The sequence below is a fragment of the Epinephelus lanceolatus genome, chromosome 14 (assembly GCF_041903045.1).
Source record: "Epinephelus lanceolatus isolate andai-2023 chromosome 14, ASM4190304v1, whole genome shotgun sequence".
In the NCBI taxonomy this organism is placed as follows: domain Eukaryota; kingdom Metazoa; phylum Chordata; class Actinopteri; order Perciformes; family Serranidae; genus Epinephelus; species Epinephelus lanceolatus.
Genome location: NC_135747.1, coordinates 24724326 through 24743947, shown reverse-complemented (window position 1 = coordinate 24743947; position 19622 = coordinate 24724326). Strand labels below are relative to the sequence as shown.

At 41.7% G+C, this 19622-nt stretch overlaps 1 protein-coding gene across 5 annotated transcripts in view; it reads left to right on the top strand.

Annotated features, from left to right (window-relative positions):
- LOC117251257 (dedicator of cytokinesis protein 9) overlaps window positions 1-19622 on the top strand; it is a 126826-nt gene that overhangs the window by 45554 nt on the left and 61650 nt on the right. For 3 of the 5 annotated variants that reach the window (XM_033617395.2, XM_078174516.1, XM_033617387.2), the window contains exon 2: window positions 12386-12502. In XM_033617395.2, coding sequence (XP_033473286.2) covers window positions 12386-12502 — 117 coding nt within the window. Of the gene's footprint in view, window positions 1-6825; window positions 7106-12385; window positions 12503-19622 lie in introns of those variants that run through there. The other 2 variants (XM_033617394.2, XM_033617391.2) reach the window with 1 other exon arrangement.

Sequence of the window (19622 nt, the reverse complement as noted above, 5' to 3'; positions counted from 1 at the left end):
CAGTGAGAGTTTTCCCACAGATTCGACAGCAACGTTATTCATATTTGATACTGTTTGTTACATTTACGGGTTGTACTGATCAATGAAGGCATCCTGAAGTCTCATCTCTCGACCTCTATTAGCGCTGAGTATTGTAACAATGATATATTTTTAGATTTTATTACTGTGTGTACTGCTGTTGGAGACTCTTGTGTGAGACGACTGTCTTTGCCTCGTGATTACATCCTGTTATTTTGATGCTATTAATCTCATGTACTACTATAGTAATGTTATTAACAGAGGGTGTAGACGCTGTCATTATTACCTCCATGTTAAAATCTCAGCTCACAGTTCACTACTCTCTGGGGGATGGACTGAAAACAAGCTGCAGGATGGTGAGTCCTGGTGGTGCTGCTGTAGCAGGGTGGTGGGCTGTGTTTTTGTTACATTCCAGGTTACACCCTGTTTTGCTTTGGCTAATACTGGGAAGGCCTGATGATTGCATCAGGCCTTTGTTATGTAAGCAAGAAGCCCAGTCATAGTCCTGTCCAGGCTGAGAATTACAACTTGATAGATGTGGAAACATTTTAAAAATGTGTGTAAAAGATTGCACAATGATAACAAACAAACTGGAATGAGGGGAAAAGTGCAAATCTGGACACTATGGACACTAAGGTATTACAATGTACTGGATACAGCAGTATACTTAAACACTTTTGACAAACATCTTCCTATAGTGAGTTTCTTCAGCATTGCATCAAGGGTGGAGATGTAAGGAGTTTTATTACACTCTGACATATGTTGTGCAAACCAGTTTTGACCGTGCGACATCACTTAAATCAAAATTATTTGTGTTGTGTATAATTATATCAAGACAAATTGCATAATTTGATTATGGTGCAAGATGATGTGGCAGAGTGAATCTAAATTAATTCCTTGGTTAGCCTCTTCTCTCCAGTTTTTCACAAAATGACTCAGTGTTGACACGTAATTAAAACCAACATAAGTCTTAAGGCCCAAACAAACCAAAAACGACATCAGAGAACTAGTGGCGTCGAAGGCCGACTGTTGCATTGCCTCACGTCGCCTGTGACCCAGCCAAAAAGTTGCACCTGAACACACTGCAAAGATTACAGCCAACAGCCAGCCACATGTACGTTCAGTGCCTGCAGGAGAGGAAATATCTCACTATAGCGGCAGGTGGCGGTAGTCTGTGTTCCTTGTTAAGAAAGGGAAACCAGACGGCTGTCACGATGGATTCAAGACGCTAGTTAGTCAGTTAGCACTTTAACAATGTGTTGAGAGATAAAACAATATTCACCGTGTAATGGCGAACAGTATGGAGATAGATTTGTCTTAATATTACTCGTGTGATCATTTATCTGTGTGTTGATGTGTAATCTGTAAATATAAAAGAGATTTGTAAATGGACTAAAATATTTTTTGTGGGCATAAAATGCAAATCTGCAAGTGTAAAATTAAGATTCACAAATAAAAACTGGATTCATAGATATCTTTTTGAGAGTTGTGAATGTTATGAAGATATTCACAAATGTTTTTCATTGTAAATTTATTCTTACAGATTTTTTTTGTGGAATTTGTTTGGGTTTTTTCTTTTTTGTTGAATGTGTTTTATATTTAGAGATTACACATTAACACAGAGATTCTGGATCCGTTCACACAAATAATATTGAGACAAATTGTCTCCATAGAACAATAACACAAAAATCACAAACACTTTCAGCTCAAGAGCTCAAAGGCTAAAAAAGTAATCCCAAACATACCACGTTTGTTTTGATCTCACTTCATCTTGACTTCAGCTTTTTGTTTACTTTCCTCACTTCTGTTTCTCTTCTCTTGCACGAAATTCAACTGCCTGAGTGATTGTACGCATCAACAGGTTTCACCATGTCTGACGCAAATTCAACATGCTGAATCACCCAAAAAACAGGCGACAAGGATAACTAGTCCCATAGGTGCAGACACACCACACAAATTCAGGAGACAGATGCTCACCGATGGACAGACATGGACCAACTCCAGACTGTTGGCTTGGTGTGTTAGAGCCCTTTGAATGTCTTTATAGGAAAAAAACAATGTTTTAATGAATTATATCTTTTAAATTACATTCTGGTTTTAGCCCAGTTCCAGACCTATGAATCACTACCCAGCCTATAGTTGCTTTTCATTCCTGTGTGTGTAGTCATCAATGAAACAGTCTCTTTCTGTACATATTCATTTACACTGAACTGTATTCAAGCAGAATACACTTTCCAAAACATCCTGTTGGTCTGTTTCTGACTGTTGGAACATTTTGTTGCTCAACACAAGTGTTTGTTCTGCCACTAAAAAGGCTCAGTGGGCCTTCCTGCTCAGACCCGATTGCCAGCTTGCCCCAGAGAAATACATTTGTATTGGTTTCCATTGGATTAATCTGCATAACATTGCAAGGTCTGAATTTAATTTAAGCATTGTGCCACACCAACATTTAGTTGTCACTTGGGAATCATGTTCCAGGGCTGTGCAGTGTAGAAAGGAAGTCTCTTTGAAGCTGGTTATCTCTCACTGCAGATATGAGATGTCTGGGAGAGGAAGTCTGCCTTTGTACAAACTCAGAGATCAAAGTTAAACATCTTGTACTTGTAATGTAGCATTACTCGCCATGCACAATTAAGTACATTAAAGAAAATGTCCAGTGATGCCAGTGGGTTATCATTGTCTGTGTGCTTTAGAGTAGCTGAATGGATAGTCCACTAAATTACATTTTTATTGAACAGTGAAGTGTCTGCTGTTGTTCCTGCAGAGTCTGGTTGGTCAGAGTGTAAAATGACTTCCTGGATTAAATTGAGTGATTCAGTGAAAGAGTGTTTAACCATTGCATAAGTCAGAGAGTGTGATACAGTAAACAAACGTGTTTTAAAAAGATAGGAAGATAAAATTGGCCTTAGGATTGTGGTTAGAGAAGGGGGAGGAGTACACTATCTGCAGTGAGTATCCAAACTGGAACTCTGGTTATGATAAACATCCAATGAAATATAGTTCATAGAAAAGCTGATGTTTCTTATCTCACCAAATTTGAAGTTTTCCGGAAAGCACCTGCTTGTTATTTACAGTATGAAGTGTAAGTGTTTCATTTCAACAGTGTTGTGTATATTACATTAGAAACGTGATTGAAAACCACACAGTTATCTGAGTCAGGAAGTGTTTGACGGCTCACTTTGCCGCTCTTAAACCCCCCTTTGTGAGCCGATACACCCTCAGGATGATTTGTAACTCTTTCCACTATGGAGCTTCCACCTGACACGCAGGATCAGCTTATTTCCCTTAAACACTCACACAATCTCCGCATAGATCAAGGTATGCTGATCTGGATCTATGCCAGAGGGCAGTTCATGTCATCGTCAACTTTTCGTATGCTGTCATCAGTGCGTGCATCATAATGCGCCAGACAAGAGTGACCTGATCTTGTGTCAAAGTCTGTTTCCTCTTGGAAAAGTGTTTACTGTAGAGTTGCCCTCAGTGATTGGGGTGAGGGCTGTGATCGGGTTCACGTTAGGCTAAGGTAAGGTGAAATTGGGGATATCCTGGTGCCCCCTGGGGCTTGTTGCGCTGTTCTAATTACTCAAGCAGCACACTACAACGCAAACACACGCCCATAAAGTTTTGAAGCTGAGTATAATTTGCCCTTTGTTTGCGTCTGATTGCAATTATCCATGTGGCAAAGAATAAATGTTGCCTTTGCGCCAAGAACTCAGTCAGCAGAACAATAGCAGAGAGAAAAAGAAAACTCAACCTTTCTGAGTGTGAGCAACAGGTCCTTGCCGAGGAGGTGCAGAGGCATTCCTCAAAACTGCAGGCAAGGAATTTAAACTTAGTATTTGGCTATTAGTGTTGATAGGGTTTTCAATCGCATACCTTCACTCTCTAATAGCATGATTACCACCAACTCTCTAGAGATGCAAATAATTTCAGTGTAACTGTGCATGGCTGTCAGCACTGATCTGTGTGAATTGGAGTGTTTTTGCAGTGAGGCTTATTTGCATATAAAGGGCTCACAGTCCTTTCATGAGTTCGCCCCTCGGTGTCAGTACTAGCGGGAATGTAGGGTAAAACAGTCTGAGGACTCGGCCAGTTCACAACTTTACATGTCCACCTGCAGCACCTGGAGCAGACCCTCACCTGCACACAGAGAAACAGAATGAGTGCCCTTAATTTTATCATTGTGATATCCACTTATATTTCCCATGCATGCAGTACCAGCATGAGCATGAGCCAGCAGAGTTTGCTGCTTGTGGCATAAGTAGACCACAGAGTGGAGACACACCCAAACACACCTGCCTTCAATCTAACCACTAAATCACAACTGCTGGCTCACAGCAAGAGTGAAATCTGACATTCCGGTTATGGAGTATCTGACTGAACTTTTATTTTATACTGTGTAGATGACAACACTTGTATAACTTGATCTCCTATTTTGATATTACCTGATAACAAAGTAAGAGAACAAAATGTTCAACAACGAGCAGGTAACTGCTATGCAGATTATGTTGGCCATGTTTATAGTGTAGATTGAAGCCAGAACTGAAAAGCTTAGTATTTAAAGCCACAGCAGGTAACTTTACTCAGCAAACATGACAAAAAAAAAGTTGTTTTTTTATAACTGTCACTCTATCCTGACAGTACACGAGGCACATAATCTGTACTGTTCCTCTGCTCCTAGTGCTCCTAATGGCATTTGCAAGAATCTCAAAAACAACTTGTCAGAATCGAGGAATGTCTAATACAGCTGTCAATCATATTGATCAGGGCTCTTGAACTGTGGTCATGTCAAACTAGGCAGCGCTGATCAAATATGAACCAAGATTCTGTGACTGCATTGCCTATTTCTTGCCTCAGATGTTTTCAGAAACATATTTTAGTGTACTGTTTAGCTGTAAAATGGGAATGTTTGACCTTGTCTCTGGGCAGTGCTTTATTTTGGCTCAACTGTATCCAACATGGTGGCCGGCTCACAATCTTTCTCAGTTTACAGCTAAACAGTACACTAAAATATGTTTCTGAAAACATTTGAGTCTAGACATAGGTAATGCAGTAACGGAATCTTGATTCATATTTGATCAGCGCTGCCTAGTTTGACAGTTTGACCTCAGTTCACAAGCAGTGATTGACATGATTGATAGCTGCTCTCTCTCTGAAATGGCCTGTAATTGGCCAGTCACTGGTCAGCCTGAAAACGGAGCCAGGCAAACGACATGCCGAAGTCTAGTTTTCTCTCAGACATCTTAAAGTTTTCTTCATGGGATTTTTGTCTAATGACACCAAAATTAAATAGCCTGCCCGAGCTTTAACTATTTCATAGAGCCTAGCCTGAGGCGACAGTGTTCCATGACAAGTCAACTGTGGTAGGTCGATATGGGAAGAGGTGGGGTGTTTGGGTTTTAGATTAAGCGTGGAGGGCTGGCTGAGGTCTTGTGAATATGTTGGACTAAAAGCTGACTGTAATTAGGGCTGCAGCTCTCTAAAATTTCATCATCAATTAATCTACCAATTATTTTTTTACTAATCAGTTGTGTTTCGTCTATGTCTAGAAACATTTAGTCCATAAATATCAAAAAATTCTGGAAAAAAAATGGCTATCACAATTTCCCAGAGTGAAAGATGACATCTTCAGAAGTTTTGTTTTACCTGGCCAACTTACCAAAACTCAACTTTTGCTTGGCTGAATATTTTTTATGTTAATTGACAAATCATCAGTATTACAGTTTACTGATTTTCACTGGAGCTGTATTGAGATGATATATAAGCATATGGTGTTTGCATTTTATAGAATTCTGTTGTTGAACATCCATTTGATTAGTTCATTGTTCATTAGTTCATTTTGACCATAACACCGATCCCTGTGTGGGGCCCATACAGTAGAGGCATGTGACTGTGGGAGAGGAGCAGCTGACCTGGCCCGTCCCCCCTCGCCCTTAAGCTTAGATGCAGGCGTGAAAAGATAACATCCTCCCCTGTTGTGGCCCACTGAGGAATCTGTAGGTCGGGCCCACTCCTCGGTGGGTTGACTGGGGCTGCGTCTTGTTGGAATGCCCCTCAAGCAGTTGCATCAACAAGCAGCAAGACAGAAGCTGGGGCTAATCTCAAGCTTTGTGATTACTAACAGTTCCTATCTCAGCTGCAGTCATACAGCGGAATCAGAGCCAGCAGTGAAGACTTCAGTGACTGATGTTGACTGTCACAGTTTGTAATGACTAATTTGATATACAGTGCAACACTGCTGAGTCACATAACATAATGTAATGATCTGGTCTTCAGTCTTTAGCAGTTAATGTGGGTCAAGATTTGTACATGTTGTCTCTGAAGTGCAATCTGATGATCTCAGTCTGGCAGCTTATCTGTGATGTTTACGCAGAAATTCACTTCTAAATCGCTGCAGTTGATTTGAATCTTGGTGCCCGCATACTGTATGTATTCTGCAGACACTTGGGTGGTTTCATTGAATGCTGTGACACCAAGTGCCCCATTGTTGTCCCATTCTCTCCTGGCTTGTTCCTCCTGATAAAACTTAAGCCAGCTCTTATTTCAGCTGTCCCACACAAGGCGTGGACAGTCACTGACCACACTGTAATACTTGAGGAATGTGTATCTTTTGTTTGCCTTTGTCAACCCTGTGTCACCGTGCAGGTGCATAGTGTGGGTTCAGATATCTTCATTGTGTGTGTGTGTGTGTGTGTGTGTGCGCGTGTGTGTGTGTGTGTGTGTGTGTGAGGGTGTTTAACTCCCCCAGGCAGCACAGCTGAGTGTAGGAGGGGCCATCTCCTCAGCCTGGGTGTGAGTCCACTGCTCTCAGACACACAGAGCAGGCTGAGGAGGGAGGGTGTGAGCACGAGTCTGTCAGGAGAAATACAAACTTCCCAAACTTTTTTTTTTTCCAGCACTAGGATTTTTCTCCTTTGGATATGCTGGCTGTCCGCTTCTCTTTGGAATATAGCTCTTACCACAGCTGTTGACAATGCAAGGCAGGGCTAGTAAAGCTCCGAAGAAGGAGCTGGTCATTGAGAGTCCTCAGCAGTACAAGAGCTTGGCCGCAGCTGAGACTGAGGTAGATGCGGTGCCACAGGTGGTGGTAAGTCATTCACAAGAGCTTTTATATAAAGACATGTGAAACTTAATGTGTTAAAAAAGTCTTTTTTGGCTCGTCAGAGTACATCTTACAGTGTGCAGCGCTCCAAAGGTTAACCACAGTCATAAAGTCCAGAGGCAGGTGTCATGTGAGCGTCTGCGCTGCTTCACTCTTGTCATCTCTTTCATTAAACACAACGTTGCCAACCCACATTCAAAATATGCAAGGTTAGCACGTAGCAGGGAGGAATGTTGAACTTTACCAGCACTTAACCACCTGGAGGGCAGCAGCGCACTGTTTCCTCCAGTTTATTCTTCAAGATGACATTGGCTTGTAAAACATTTTATTTGGCTCAAAAGTCAACCCTGACGACGGTGATAATTTCCTGCCGTGTGTTGAAGGTGTCCAGTGGATGGATCTCTAGAGCCGTGTGAAGTTGATGGTAGCATGTATCAGTTAGCGGAGAGGCACTACACAGCACCATTGTTCACTGCTGTGAGAGGGTGCAGTGATGGGAGGAGTGGGTGCTGCAGCTTAACAGCTGCTAGATCACTGTGGAGAGGGCGTGGAAGAGATGGCTTCATACGTCTCCGCTTTATGGGCTTTCCAGGGGTGACTGCGTGTTTGATGACTTAATTACACAGATGTAAAACATGCAGCTTGCATTGTTCTGGTCTTATTTTATTTTTATACTGTATTCAGAATGGTTTATGGAGCGTTTTATTTTCAGTCTGTAAGACATAAAGTCAAAAGTGTTTTCAAAAGAGCATGAGAGGGAATGACACAACTCTTGCTTATGCATGTTCATGTTCCTACTCAGTGCTGAGTGTACTATGTGGTTGACCACCTTCACTGACCACTGACAAAGCAATGTTGAAGAGCCCAGAGGGGTTTGGAGTGAAACACCAGTCAGCAGAGTGGGGTCAGGGATCATCACTGGTGAGACGAGGGCACCAATGGGGTCAAATCTTTTAGCAGCTACTTTAAATATCAGTCATATTTTGATAGCGGGTGTTTTTGGCTTCAGTGGGTATTTGGACAGTGAAAGACTGTTTTGGTGAAGTGACTCTTCTCACCTGTGACCTTCTCAGGTGTTTGTTAATTTGCCTGGTTTGTCTGCCTGCATTTCACTGTCAGTGTTTTGTGTGTACATGGTGTTCTTAAGCTTTCACTGTGTATAGAGATTTTAGGTTGATTCAAGCAACACACAGACACAAACAAGGGCATCTTATCACTCAGGCATCTTTAATTCCTTCCTGACTTACCTGTCCTGTGTGTAGACAGGTGAGCAACAGCTTCTTCTCTCTCATGGTAGCAAGGAAAAAACACGAATATAATGAGGGTAGAAAGGATGTTGAACAGTTTGCAGTGGTTATTTGACTACAAGTAGCTCAAAGTAAAATGGTGTTAGTTGTTATTGGTGACAACACACATCAGAAGGGCCGTAAAGTGTGCTACACCCACTAGTTCCAGATACTAATGAATAGAATTTGATGACTTACCAATGAGAATATAAAATGATTAAATCCAGCAATCCTCAATTCTGCTTCAGAGATAGTGCACAAAAAAAAAATCATTCCTGCAAAACACCACTTTAGTGAGTCTGCGATTTGCCACAAGTCTTTTGTATGGATGTTAGCTGTTCCAGCTGCAGCTGTACCTACTTAGCTGTTGCAGGCTATGAGACCTGCCCACCATCTACATAACTCACCCACAACCCCTACACATCAGTCCACAATTAGCCCTCTTTGCTACTTGGTCTGGGAGTGGAGGCCCAGAAGAAAATGCTAGGTTAGCATTAAGCTAGCTTTGAAGTGTTTTTTGGCACTTAAGGTTATAGTGAGGGGTACATCTTGTTACATTTAAAGTGAATCATGTCTTCAGGTAATATGAATTATAAAGTGGATTGTTGCTACTTTCTGCCTCATATTTGTTCACTACAGCGTCGTGTTGTAGCAGGTGCCAGCCTCAAGTGGCCGTTCAAAGAACTGCAGTTTTTGGCACTTCCATTCTTAGCACCAGAGGTTGCCTCCTCATCTCGCAGCAGTCACAGGGTCACCAGCTTTTTTCCTAGGGTAGTAGAGGCATAGCCCGACCTACTTTCCCTCTCCCTTTGGATTTACATTTACTAATTCATTTATTGAAGTATGCCAAGTATTATTCTTTGCCTGGCCATGCATGGGACCACACGAAATGCCAGTGTGCATCCTTTGCCCATTTATTTGTCTGCCTGGTATATTACCCCTGTTGACTGAATCTTGCTTCTGCCTGTGAGTTTGTGTAGGGTCTGGGTAGATTGTAAAACTGAATTGCCCTTCTGGGAAAAAATAAAGTTGTTGAACTGAACTCTGATTGGCAAGTACTCATAGCCTTTGTTGGTTGGATTGGTTAGGTTTAATCATGAGAAGTGAGATGAGACTGGTCAGGGTTAGGGTAAGGATGTCAGAGCAAGCTAATCAGAGGCAGAGTAAGGCCGAGAAGGGTGGGTCATGCCTTCACCTTACTTGGGGGGGGAAATCGCCACAGGGTCGTGTCTAGATCATGACCCCAGATTCATGAAAACACCCCCAAAATTTCATGTTCTGTGTTTGAGTTGCTTATTTTAACCTAAACCATTATCTGTTCCGAACTCTAACCTAGTAATTTTTGCGCTACAGCATGGTCATTCCATAAAACAGCGAGAATAGTTCAGAACAGCTCCTGAGAGTTTCGCATCAAGCCCCAACCTGGTCACATTATGTAATTTCACCAGTACACATAAAAATGGCCCCCGCGCCGACCATCCTGCCATGTTGATTTGAATGTCTGTTCTACATTTATCTATTTCTGTGGAAAAAGCAACTCGTTGAAGTGTGACCGTATTTAATTGTATCTACATTTGTGTTATGTTCAGACAAAGCTGTGAATAAATGTTTGACTGATAATGTCACAGCCCTGCTTCAGCTGGCAGACACAGTGGCACCATCTCTGGCCTGCTATCCCCTCCTTGTCCTTTAAACAGAAACAAGGTCCTGCCCCCTGTGTCCTCAGTGTGAGCTGTTCTGTTATTAACAAAGGTTGCTAGCAACATATATTTTAGCAGGTCAATATGCATGACTCTCCCTCTGAGATCATACTAGTATTATCACTCCCAGATGTGGAGGCAACATGTGGGCTGTGCTGTCGCTCAGCACTGAAATCTGGCTATGTATCACTATTCATTTCGCACTCTGCCATTTCCCTGCCTGTGAGATTTATCCTCCCGTCCCATCAACTGGAAGTGTTGACGTCTGACTTTCCATCTAATGGCTACTGTCTTTGCAGTGGTGCATAAGCTCTCTCCAGACTCGGCCACTGGAGTTTAGCGGGTCAATACTTTAATAGTATGCACACTGTGACATGATGCACCATAAATCCATAATCATCCTCTGATAGCATGGTCACATTTGTTCTTGAGAGTCAGTTACAAAGCAACGCATCATTTGCAAACTGACTTCTGATTCTTCTCAAATACGATAAAAAGATAAAAGAGGATGATGGAGGTTTGTTTTGCAATGTAGAGGATAATTGTGTTATGTGTGCCTCTTATTGAAGTGGAGTGTGACTGTTTCCTTGACATACATGTCATGCATGTTTGCTCTCACGGAGGGATAAGCTCATCCAGACCTTCCCACTACTAGGCGGATGCATTTGCACTGGACAGATGGAGCTCTGATGGACTTATCCCAGTGAATCCAACAGATAGCACGTGTTGGTAAAGCCCAGTGTGACAGTGCAGCTAGATCAATCAAGCTCACTGTGCTGTAGAGGCCTGTCGATGTGCAACACAATCTCTGCTACTGTGCACAGTTATAGTATGTGCTTAATGTGTTGGATTTGCCTTGGAAACTCTGTAAGCTCAGACTATGGATTTCTGCCACTGTACAAAAATGAAGCCAAATAAACCAGATATAAGTGCTGCCATCTTGGGCTGGTGACATTTGAAGCCAGAGTCTGTGCAGTAGTGATCAAGGGGTGGAGCTGTAGTATCGAGGTCCCACCCCTTACACCTGCGCAACCCAATTTTAAGTAATTCACAACTGTCAGCCATGACGTCACACGTCATTTTTATTGCATGAAATAACTAGTTAAAATCAGAAAAATGAACATACATCATAACAACTACCTTAAATGACAGAAAATGACTTGTAGGTTTTGGCTTCAGTTTTTGGGATCAGTCAGGCCGTCTGTCTTTGTACAGTGTATGGCCCTTTCTCCACAGAGATCACGCTATAGGTTGCTATAGGTGTATGATTTTAGTTAGTATGCTGGCATCCTGGAAGCAAAGTAGGCATGACGACGGGACGTGTAACAGCATCAGCCTCTAGGTGTGACATATAGCATATGCGTTGGCATTGCTTTTTAAACAAAACAATGGCATAACAATCTTTTACCATCCCTGTTATATTGCAGCTGATCTCGTCCTCACCTTGGAGGGTCAGGAGCGCATTGTCACCCCAGTTTGCAGACATTTTTGGCTGCTGTTCTTTTTTTAGTTAGCTGCTAATTGCTTTTTAATCTCCTGGCAGTCAGTCGCAAACACAACATGTCGTCAGAACTTCCCCCCACCCCACCCCACTCGGCGACTGTACCTTTTATACAGAACGGCAAGGATAGGTAATGGCACTACATTCCCACCTTGAAGAGGCAGTGTGAAAGGGGCTTATGACTTGGACTTGGTGCTTAGTTGGTCAGGTCACCTGATTGTAATAGCATGCAGAATTTAACGTCCACAGTCCAATCCACTGTTATTACATGGGTAGTGTAAATGTGTTACACATGTTAGATGCAGGTTGACCAAAGACAGCAGAGCACTGATACTGCTTGTATTCATGTCTTCTTGCCTGCTTTCATTGTATGTAGTTTTCATTTTCCATTGACATGCTAGTCTCTTTCACACTAATATTACAGAATAACCTATAATAGCAAAATGTAGTATTAGTTTATATTTTACTGATGTCATTTCTCAACCCACTTGCAGGGTATCAGTATCTTCCTTGAAATTAAATATGTGCCATACATCATTTCCAATTTCAGTTTCATGCAGTGACCTGATGAAGCTCTGATGAAACTTTGTTGAGTGGTGCTTGACAGTGTTCGGCATCAGCATCATCAACCATTAACAGCATCATCCTGGTTTGTGATGCTGTTGCAACAGCAACAAAAAAAGACACGTGCCATGTATATTTCCTCTTGTGTCTTTGCATCTTGCATCAACTTGCATCAAATGTCCCTATAACAGAGTGCTCTATCTGTGCTCTTCAGGTAAAGCCGAAGGTGATTGAGCCACTTGACTATGAAAATGTGCTGGTGCAGAGGAAGACACAAATCCTCAGTGATGTCCTCAGAGACATGCTGCAGTTCCCCCATGAGGACTTCGAGGTGAGTTTCACACCTGTTTCATGCATGCACGTCACATCCACACTCAAAAACTGCCACAAAAACCTTACTCTGAATCTGTCTCTGGGTATTTTCGCTTGGATTATATTGGTGAGGAGTACGACTAAAGACTGGCGATAACACTGCCAGAGTTTGGGCTTTGATTTCCAGTGGGACAACTCATGTTATTGCTGTGGAAAGTGACGCACTCTGGGTGAAAAACACCCAATAAATAATGGTAATGTTACAGACTGTTTATTGTGCAAGTCATTAAAAAAGTTCTGGGTTTTTAAATAACCATACAACGTCACACCACTTATTGTTATCAGTCCAACATCATTATTTACCCACCCACTTGTTGAAAGTTGCATATTTTCTTTATTGTGTTTGTTTGGCTTCAGCGGTCTTTTCCTCCGGCCCAGGCGTGTCCACTGCATTGAATACAGGGTGGGGTCGTTCACAGAGATTTTCTTTTTGTTTACATCCTTCCACGCTGTAGCGAGAGAGACAGGGGTCAGGGGCCATGTGTTTAATTGGCTCATTCTGTCTCCAATGTTGTGACAGAGCAAGTGTTATCTCCAGCCACATTGTACAGGACGTATACTCCCCCACACTTTCCACGAGGACGATGGAAAATCTGAAATGGAAATCTGGCGCAGTGTTGGTACTTCAGGAAGTGAGACTTGTTTGAAAGATGTTTCTAACTAACAGCGGCGAAGAGATGTGCAGTATATCCTCAAATCTGACCCTGACGCTTTGTCTCATGGTCCAGTGGAAATTTTATTGTCTTTTATTGTTACAGCTGAATGCCCACATTAGACAGTATAAATAAGAGTGATATCTTGATGCCCACTTGCACCTTCATCTGTATTCAATTCCCAGCACAATTCCACAAAATGCTGCAACCTTCTCACATTAGAGGATTTTGAGCTGTGACCAGCAGCTCTACAGCTCGCTCTGTCAGTTGGTCAGTCCACAGAAATGTTCCCACCCTGTAGCAGCAACACTTTTTGCCCTACAAGGCAAAAATTTGGCATTGAGGTCAAGTGTGTGTGTGTGTGTGTGTGTGTGTGTGTGTGTGTGTGGTATTAAAAAGGGAGGGTGACAGTGTGAGTGGCCTATGACAAAAAGTTGCATAACTTTTCAATGAATTCACATAACAAAACCAAACTTGTAGAAACACACACCCACACAGAGACAGAAATACACATACACACGCACCATTTTGCCACCTCCCCTTTCATCACTCATGACAGTTGTCAAAGGGAGGCATCATCGTACTAGTGACAAGTGTTTGTGAAGTTGTGTGTGTGTGTGTGTATGTGAATGTGAAAAGACATGCCTGTCTGGTTGCAGCTTTTGTGAATTTGCACTTGTTTTTAAGAAAGTCAGAAGAAAAATGTGTTTCTTTGGACGCCAGTACCACCATCATGCTTTGATTCTGAGCAAATAGTTGATAATGTTATTTCCTTAGTTGCTAGCCTCCAAGAAAAGCTTTGTTTTGGGGCACTCAGCAGCTCACTTGGTAGAGCAGGCAGCCATATACTAAGGCTTTGTCCTTGCCGCAGCGACTCAGGTTAGATGCTAGCCTGTTGCTCTTTGCTACATGTCATTTCTTCTCTCTCCCTTTCACACATAAGCTGCCCTATCAAATAAAGGTAATGGCTAGGCAAAACTATTGTTAATATAAATAAATAATTAAAAAAGCTTTGTTTTCATGATAACACTTGAATGCATCACGTGGATAAACGGATAATGGATAAAGGTGTGGGATTAGTTTGGCTTTTCAGTTCAACATTTTTGATAAAACAGGGTATTCCAGATGCATCTGACAGTCAAGTGTGTGATCTACAGTATGGGATGGTCTTGTGATAGACTTGGCACAAACTGTTATTGTAAATGTGATGTTTGTATGAATTCCAAACAGCTATTTATCAATATATATTACAATGAAATGCCTGTTTTGAACCTTTCAACGTTTGCTGTCCTTGCTCATCTTTGCCAAGAGGCAAATCCAGTTGCAGCAGTCCTGCAGATGGCTGTGTGGAACAGAATTAAAGTGAAAAAGTGTTTCTAACTTTGGGTTCGGCGCTTTATAAAGCCACTGGTTGTTACAGTTCACAGAGATCTGGCAGCTGGGTGCTGGGTGACAGCGGCGCAGCCTTGACTTCTCTTGTATCGTGCTCCTTCAGCCTGCTGCTGTGAACATAACATACCAGCTTTACACACAAACAGTGCGTTGTCAGGGGCTGACAGGTGATCCTAACTGAGGGGGGGAAAAAAACACCACAGACCCTGTGATTGAACCGAACATCTGTTTTGACCTCTCCAGACTCAAGCAAGGTTTTAATCAGCGTCTGTGTCAAGGCCTTTCAGTGTTTGGTAAAAGGAGCTGCAGCCAGTGTGCTTCATAGACAGTATTAAGTATACAGTGTTAGTTTGTGGTGAATCAAGGCCAGAACAGGCAGACAGAGCTCCTCTGTCTGTATTGTTACTTCTGTATAAATCCTGTTTTTGGCTGTTCCCCCTGAATAGGAGCCACTATCAAGTCTCTACCTTATCTTATCCCCACTGGCACATCAGAAGTCATGTGCTGGTTGGTGCTGGGCTTTTGTGAGCCAGTGTTTATATGATCTCCATCTGGTGTTGATCTGGAAGCTGTTGGCACAAGCCAGGTCTGCGCAGGTCTCTCTGTGCTCTCTCTGTGCGAAATTTGTTGAGGATTACCAGGAGGAGGCCCTTTGTTCCTTCTGGTCTGGTCCCATCTCTGCTGCAAAGCCCACAGATCAGGACGTTATTCTTTTTCCTTAACTTCAACCACTTCACAGTTTCCAGGTATTTAAAAAATGAGGCTGGTGATGTTCTATATGTTGGTTATTGTCAACAGATCCCATATAAACACTAAAATCAATGTGTTATTTATTCTTAAGACTTGCCAACTCTCCGTCTGTTGCATTTGATCCATTTGTTCATACTGTGGATGTACATTTTTAAAAGGGGGGGGTCACATAAAAGTATAGTTTTACTTTTATTAGCGACAGTCAGGCCTGTCACAATAAGTACGTTATCCACTTATAGTCGATATAGTCTGCAAAACCTATCGAGGTTCTGTCCATTTATTTTACAACATTGCCCTTGTGTTTACATATGTTTGTTTACATTGGAATGTCACTAGCATTTTAGCAAACATTATCCCAGAATAAACAGCAGGGTTTTCCTGTTTATTATAAGACTTGGATGAAGCTCCTAAACTTTTTGTTACAGTGCCTGAGCTGAATGAACCAAAAAAAACTACATACACACACACACACACACACACACACAATTATTATTTGTGTTTTTATTTAGTATATTTAAATATTTTGTTCAAATTCCAATTCCAGTTAATATTCTTGAGGATTAAAGTCACTGTCGTTGTCATTTTATGCCTCCGCTGGTGATAGCTGTAGCCGGAGATGTTATGTTTTCGGGTTGTCCATACATCTGCACATATGTACATTTGTCTGTCCCATTCTTGTGAATGTAATACCTAAAAAATTCTTTCTTCAAACTTGGACTGAAAAATAAACTGGTTACAATTTGGTGGTCAAAGGTCAAGGTCTCTGTGACCTCACAAAACTTTTTTTGTCCATAACTTGAAAATTCTTATGCTATGTATGACAAAACTTCACACACATATCTTAAAGGATAAAATGATGAAGTGATGACATTTTGTATCCAAACTTCACTATGACATGGCAATGTTCTGTAAAAACACTTTTCTGGCTATTACTCAGCATCATATCTCAGGAAAAGAAGGGGAGACATTTGGTCAGATACTGAGTATTGGTGACACTAATCTTGGGTGTTCACCTTGAAACTGTGCTGAGTTTATAGATCATCTGTGCTGCTGGGGGACAATGTGTGTGAAGAATCCATCTTTTCACAGACATCGATGTAAATATAAAAATAAGAGACATATCAAATATGCGCAGAGGCATACAACTGATGGTAATTATGGTTTTAATGTAACGTTAGGAAATTTACGTACGGAAAACATGTTGTCATTGCTCTTTGAAAGGGTGTACTTGCATTATTATGCTATTATTTTACCATTATATCAGTGGCATAAAATGGTTTTGAAATGCTGATAATATCATCTATCAGAGTGAGCTTTTTTCTGGGACAATATATTGTCATTCAAAAGTAGTCATCATGATAGGTCTAGCATCGCTAGCAGCATGGCTCTATGGATGATCCACCACTTTGGTCTACACTGAAATATCTCAACAGTTATCAGATTAATTGCCATGTAATTCTGTACAGATGTTCATGGTCCCCAGAAGATGAATCACACTGACAATGGTGATCTCCTGAGTTCTGCTTTAGTGCCAACATGGGATAGATATTATTCGCAAAATTAATGAAATTCTCCATAGCCTCATCTGCCCTTTATGTTTTGTGCTATTTAGCAAATTTTAGCATGCTAACACACTAAACTGAGATGGCTAACATAGAAAACATTATAGCCTGCCAAACATCAGCACGTTAGCATTGTCACTGTGAGAATGTTAGCATGCTGCTCCAAGTTTACGAACGGCCCAGTGCCAGCGTGGGCTTCGGTGTGAGTCTTTCTGAAGGCATTGTCGTTCATTTTCATGGTAATGAAGGAACATGTCATTCAGTTCAATGGTGTGGCTCAGAGGAATAAGATTTATCATGACTGGCAATACTTGTTAGTAGGAAAAAAAATAATTAATTGTTGACTTTGGTCATTTCATAGGATTTGCTGACAATAACAAAAATGTAGAATATCATTTGTTTACCTTTAATATCAGTTTGAACTTAGGCAATATGAGACCAGTGCTGAGGTGGTGATGTCAGGAGGCACACTTGGTTCAGGTTCGGCTACATCTCTTGCTAAATTAGGGCTCCATGAGGGTTCCATGGTTCCCCCTGGTGACTTGTGGCCCAATTAAATGCTTCCTGTGGCCCTCTTCCTGGCTCCCTCTTACCTCCATGCCTGTTTATTTCTGCAGCTTGGATTGTAAAGATCATCATCTCCCGTGCAGGAAACCTGGCTAGCACAGAGGAAGGGGGGACTTCAGGTTCACAAATATGAGCTCGGTGTGGGATTTGTTGAAGCTGACATGACCACCACTCAGTCAAATACAAGGTCATTCAAAGGAAGCATTTTAGCCCAAACAAAAAGTGTCAGTTCAGATGTCAAGACACATGACAGCAGTGATGATGATTATTGAATAAGATACTGGTTTTCCAGGGTTGCTTTTAATCTTAAACTTAAAACTGGGTTTACTGCAATTATCATTTATCAATCTGATTATTTTCTTGATTAATCGATAAATTATTTGGTCTACAGAATGTCGGAAAACAGTGAAAAATTCATGTTACTGTCCAAAACCTCGAATGATTGAGTTTACAATGGCATCAAAAAAGAGAAGCGGCATATCCTCACTTTTGAGAAGCTGAATCAAGAGAACATTTGGTATCCTGCTCGAAAAATGACATAAACCGTTATTAAATCAAAAAAGTAATTAATTTTCTGTGGTTCCACTGATCAATTAATCTACTAATTGTTTTATTTCTAGTATACTGTATCAGTCACCTCCATGGTGTGTTAAAATGACAAAATATTGCTCCGGCAAAAAAATCAAAAAAAAATCAGTCCAGTCACCAGAAGAAAATGTTGGCATTGTACTTTGCTGCAAACCATGCTATTTGGGACTGTCAAACCATAAAATCTGCTTTAATATATTGAGTCATTGTTGTGTTTCCAGCGGATTTTTTGGTACCTACCACGGGTGTTTTGGAACGACCTGTTGGTGTGTTTCAACGGATTTTAGACATAAAAAAGGAGTCGTACTTTACCGAGACATCTGTCTTTCCTGCCAGGATAGTAGCACGAGAAGCTGGTAGTTTCAGCCAAAATGTGAATTTTTTTTTTCCAAATCATAACCTAGTGGTATTTGTGCCTAAACCAACCTAGCCACATGTTAACCACATCCATCCATCCATCCATCCATTTTTATCCGCTTATGCGGGGCCGCAGACCAAGCAAAGCACCCCAGATGTCCCCCTCCACAGCAACACTTTCCAGCTCCTCCTGGGGGACCCCAAGGCCAGATAAGATATGTAATCCCTCCAGCATGTTCTGGGTCTGCTCCAGTCTTCTATGGCTTCTACCAGTGGGACACACTTGGAATACCTCTTACGGTAGGCGCCCAGGAAACATCTTGATCAGATGCCCGAACCACCTCAACCAGCCCCTTTCGACACGACACGAAGGAGCAGCAGCTACTCCGAGCTCCCTCCGGATGTCAGAGCTTCTTCCTGTATCTCCAAGGCTGAGCCCAGCCACCCCACGGAGGAACCACATTTCGGCCATTTGAACATGTGATCTCATTCTTTCGGTCACTACCCAGAGCTCATGTACATAGGTGAGGGTTGGGACGTTGATGGGTCAGTAAATCTATAGCTTCGCCTTCCAGCTCAGCTCCCTCTTCACCACGACAGTCTGGCGCTCGCATCACTGCATAAGCCGCACCAAACCGTTGTTGAAATGTAGAGTCTCAATCTTTCAGCTTTATCATAGAAATGTACAATGTCGACATTTTTTCTTTGGCCATCAGACTGGAAACTCATTTTCTGTCAATTTTTTTATTTTTTATTTAAAGAAATAATTTGATGGATTGGTTAGATTGGTATCTACGGGATTAAAAATCCATTTGACTGATTTCCGTATGTGACAAAACCCTGATCAATGTGTTTCTTTGTTAATACACTATGCGGTCAAAGTGGTTTTCTTTGATTAGCTCTACAGCAAATTGGACTGTAAACTCTTGAAATGGAAAATATCCTGTTCAAAGCGCCTTTCATTTCAATAAAAATGTGTTTGTTAAAGATAACAGAACACACAGCTGATCAGCATTAGAGTTGCACAAAGCCACAATTCACTTGTTTCCTTGCAACTCTCAGTCAGCTGAACTGCTTCACTTAATGGTTGTACTCATATTTCACTTTTGCTCGCAGGGATTACGTGTGGTCAGATGCACTTTATTTTTAAATTAATCCCCCTGCTAAGACTTGAGGGTGATGATGTTGTTGCACAAAGCTCCGGATAGAG